This window comes from Sycon ciliatum, chromosome 13 (genome assembly GCF_964019385.1).
Source record: "Sycon ciliatum chromosome 13, ocSycCili1.1, whole genome shotgun sequence".
NCBI lineage: Eukaryota > Metazoa > Porifera > Calcarea > Leucosolenida > Sycettidae > Sycon > Sycon ciliatum.
Genome location: NC_088655.1, coordinates 7,034,174 through 7,036,999, shown reverse-complemented (window position 1 = coordinate 7,036,999; position 2,826 = coordinate 7,034,174). Strand labels below are relative to the sequence as shown.

The following is a 2,826-nucleotide window of genomic DNA, read 5'->3' as shown; positions in this document are numbered from 1 at the left end:
AACTCTAACATTGCCATCCGGTCCTGGCATGACCTCCACAATGCGACCGATGGGCCATTGGCCGCGTGGCGTGTCTGAAGCGACAACAACGACAGCATCGCCAATCTTCATAGTCTTCTGCTGTGTCCGCCACTGCTGTGGAATTCAGAGCTGTCACGAGTTCCATCATCCACCGTTGCCAGCTGTTCTTGATCATGTTCTGCACGTATAGCCACCGACGAGTATGTATAATATACATAATAATAATACCACAGCACGCACAAAAATACCACAGCACGCATAATAATACCACAGCACGCATAATAATAATAATAATAAAACTACAGCACGTGTGCAAAGAACAGAGAACAATGCATGGGAATAAACTGTAATTAAGCCAAGTCCGCTTCTGTCTCCAGTCAACAAAAACTCATCAATAAACAATGTCTGATCTCCATTTCGACTTGTCTGCAGCAAATGCTCGTGCTCCTTCTAGGTCGCTGGCATTCTTCGAAGGGATGTCGTGCCCTGTCAGGTCCTTCATGATGGTGGTAGGGAGAGTAGCCGCGGGACGGCCCCTTCGTCCACGTGACCCCGCTTGAAAATAGCAGGACATCGCAAGGCAAGGGGATGACTGCTCACTCATCCTCAGCACATGGCCGAGGATGGACGAGTATGTATGTAAGTGTGTTTTTATTTGAATTCGCAAGTACACACGGGCTACGAGCCCAATTACATGGAAGCGAATGTGATAATGAGGTTAATTAAGCAAAAGGGTGGAGGAAGGAGGAGGACGGTAGCAAAGCAAAAGGGAGGACAATTCAGGAGCAAAATTAACAATTGCACAAATGAGAGTACCTGAGACTGAGAGTACCTGTGGAGCGATAAAATGCTAAAGCAAACGAGTGGGGCTGAAATCAGTCGCATCCACTTCTGGGGCAAAGCTTCCACCAGCCATGCCTATGAGGACGTGGTTTGGTGTCAGTGGGATGTCGTCACGTGGATCAGACGACACGTACGAGAGCGGACGAGAGTTGAGCAAACCTTCTACTCCAACAAACGCTGCCTGGAGTTCTTCATCTGTCACATCTGCATTCTGGAGGACGGCACGAAGGGCTCGTTTTGCCGATTTTACCATACCTTCGTGAACACCTCCAAAATGTGGTGCAAGTGGTGGATGGAAGGACCAGTGGATACCATTGTTGGCTGCTTTCTGAGCGATCTTCTCTTCGTCAAACTGGTTGATCAACTCTTGTAGTTCCCGCTGTGCACCGACAAAATTCGTACCATTGTCCGACCGCACATGTGTTGGCACTCCTCTTCTGCTGCAGAAACGCTCGAATGCGTTCAGGAAGCAGTCTGTTGCTAGCAAAGTAGCCATTTCTAGATGCACTGCACGACTGGTCACACACGTGAACAGACAGAGATACTACTTAGCACGACGCTGACCACGACCTTGCTTTGTCTCGAAGGGGCCAGCGTAGTCAACAGATGTTCTTGCGAAGGCTTCCAACGGTTCTGACAGTCGGCTCTTCGGCAGTGGTGCCATCACTTGTGTTGCTGGCCTAGCTTTCTTTCGCTTACAATAATTGCAGGCTGCCTCTATCTCGTGGCCGGGATCACCTCTCTTGCTGCTATAACCCAGAAACGTTCCTGCAGTTGTGTCATGGTTTCCTTGACGCCACTGCGGTGTGCTGCCTTCCCGTGATAATGTCGGACTAGAACTTGCATGGCATGTCCGTTCCGAGCCATGATCATTGGATGTTGAGCATCATACGACAGGAATTGCACATTTTGTAGGCGTCCTCGTATTCGTAGAATGCCCAATTCGTCCAGGAATGGGGAGAGACCCGCCAACTTGCTGCCTGTTGGGACCGCTTTTCCTTTCCGGACTAACTCGTACTTTGCTGGAAATGCTTCCATTTAAGCAGCTTTTAATGACTGTCTTCTCAGTGTCTACTATTTCCCCGTGTCCGTTGTTAGACCAGTCACAACTCTCACTGCTGCTGGAGTGCGACAATTGTTCGGAAAACGAATAACCCTGTCGGACCAATCTAGCCATTTAGAGTAACGACTGGGATCAAGTCGCCAACAACTGCTGTTGTTCTCCGCTGATTTTTGCGTTGCTAGCACAACTGACTGGGCTTGTGCATTAGCTGCTGACTTAGCTGTCTCAGTGTCAGTCTGCTTCTTCACACATCGTATTGCTGCTGAATCGAATTTGGTCGACTTCCGTGTCTCTTGGTCAACTGCAGTGCTGCTCTTCTCGGGTAGAACTGTTGCCGGCCACTCAGACTCCATCAGCTGAAGGAAACTCGGTGCTTCCCACCATTGCGAGTGTTGTGCCAGGAATTCGGCTGAGTGTCCCCGTGTCAAATGATCTGCTGGATTTTCTGCAGTGGGTACATAACGCCACTGTGATGGATGGGTGGATTCCTGAATGTACGCAACACGATTTCCCACGAAGGTCTTCAGTTTTCGACTTGCTCCACGTATCCAATGTAGGACGTCCTGGCTGTCGGTCCAGAAGACGACTGATGTGGAGTAACTGAGTGCTTTGATGATTGGTTTCACTAGGTCTACACCAGCTACTGCGGCGAGGAACTCTAATCTTGGAATGCTGGTGGCGGTGGTTGGCGCGACTCTGCTCCTTGACATTATGGGTCGGCATGACACTGTCTCGTCTCTGTTCATCACTCGATAGTACAGTATGCTACTGCTCCTGAGGCATCCTGTGAGACATCGGCGAAGATGTGCACCTATGTAGTCAGTGTTTGTACTCAGTGTGTGTACTCAGTGTGTGTACTCAGTGTGTGTACTCAGTGTATGTACTCAGTGTGTGCACTC

General features: G+C 49.6%; 1 protein-coding gene across 1 annotated transcript; it reads right to left on the bottom strand.

Annotated features, from left to right (window-relative positions):
• Positions 1–871: 871 nt before the first annotated feature.
• Positions 872–1,360, bottom strand: LOC135829116 (uncharacterized). The gene has a single exon (XM_065341523.1). It carries the CDS (start codon positions 1,358–1,360, stop codon positions 872–874), a length of 489 nt encoding a protein of 162 aa, XP_065197595.1.
• Positions 1,361–2,826: the final 1,466 nt, after the last annotated feature.

Bases quoted from the DNA above. Each gene is read 5' to 3' on its own strand.
- LOC135829116 (XM_065341523.1), bottom strand. From the start codon at position 1,360: ATGGCTACTTTGCTAGCAACAGACTGCTTCCTGAACGCATTCGAGCGT.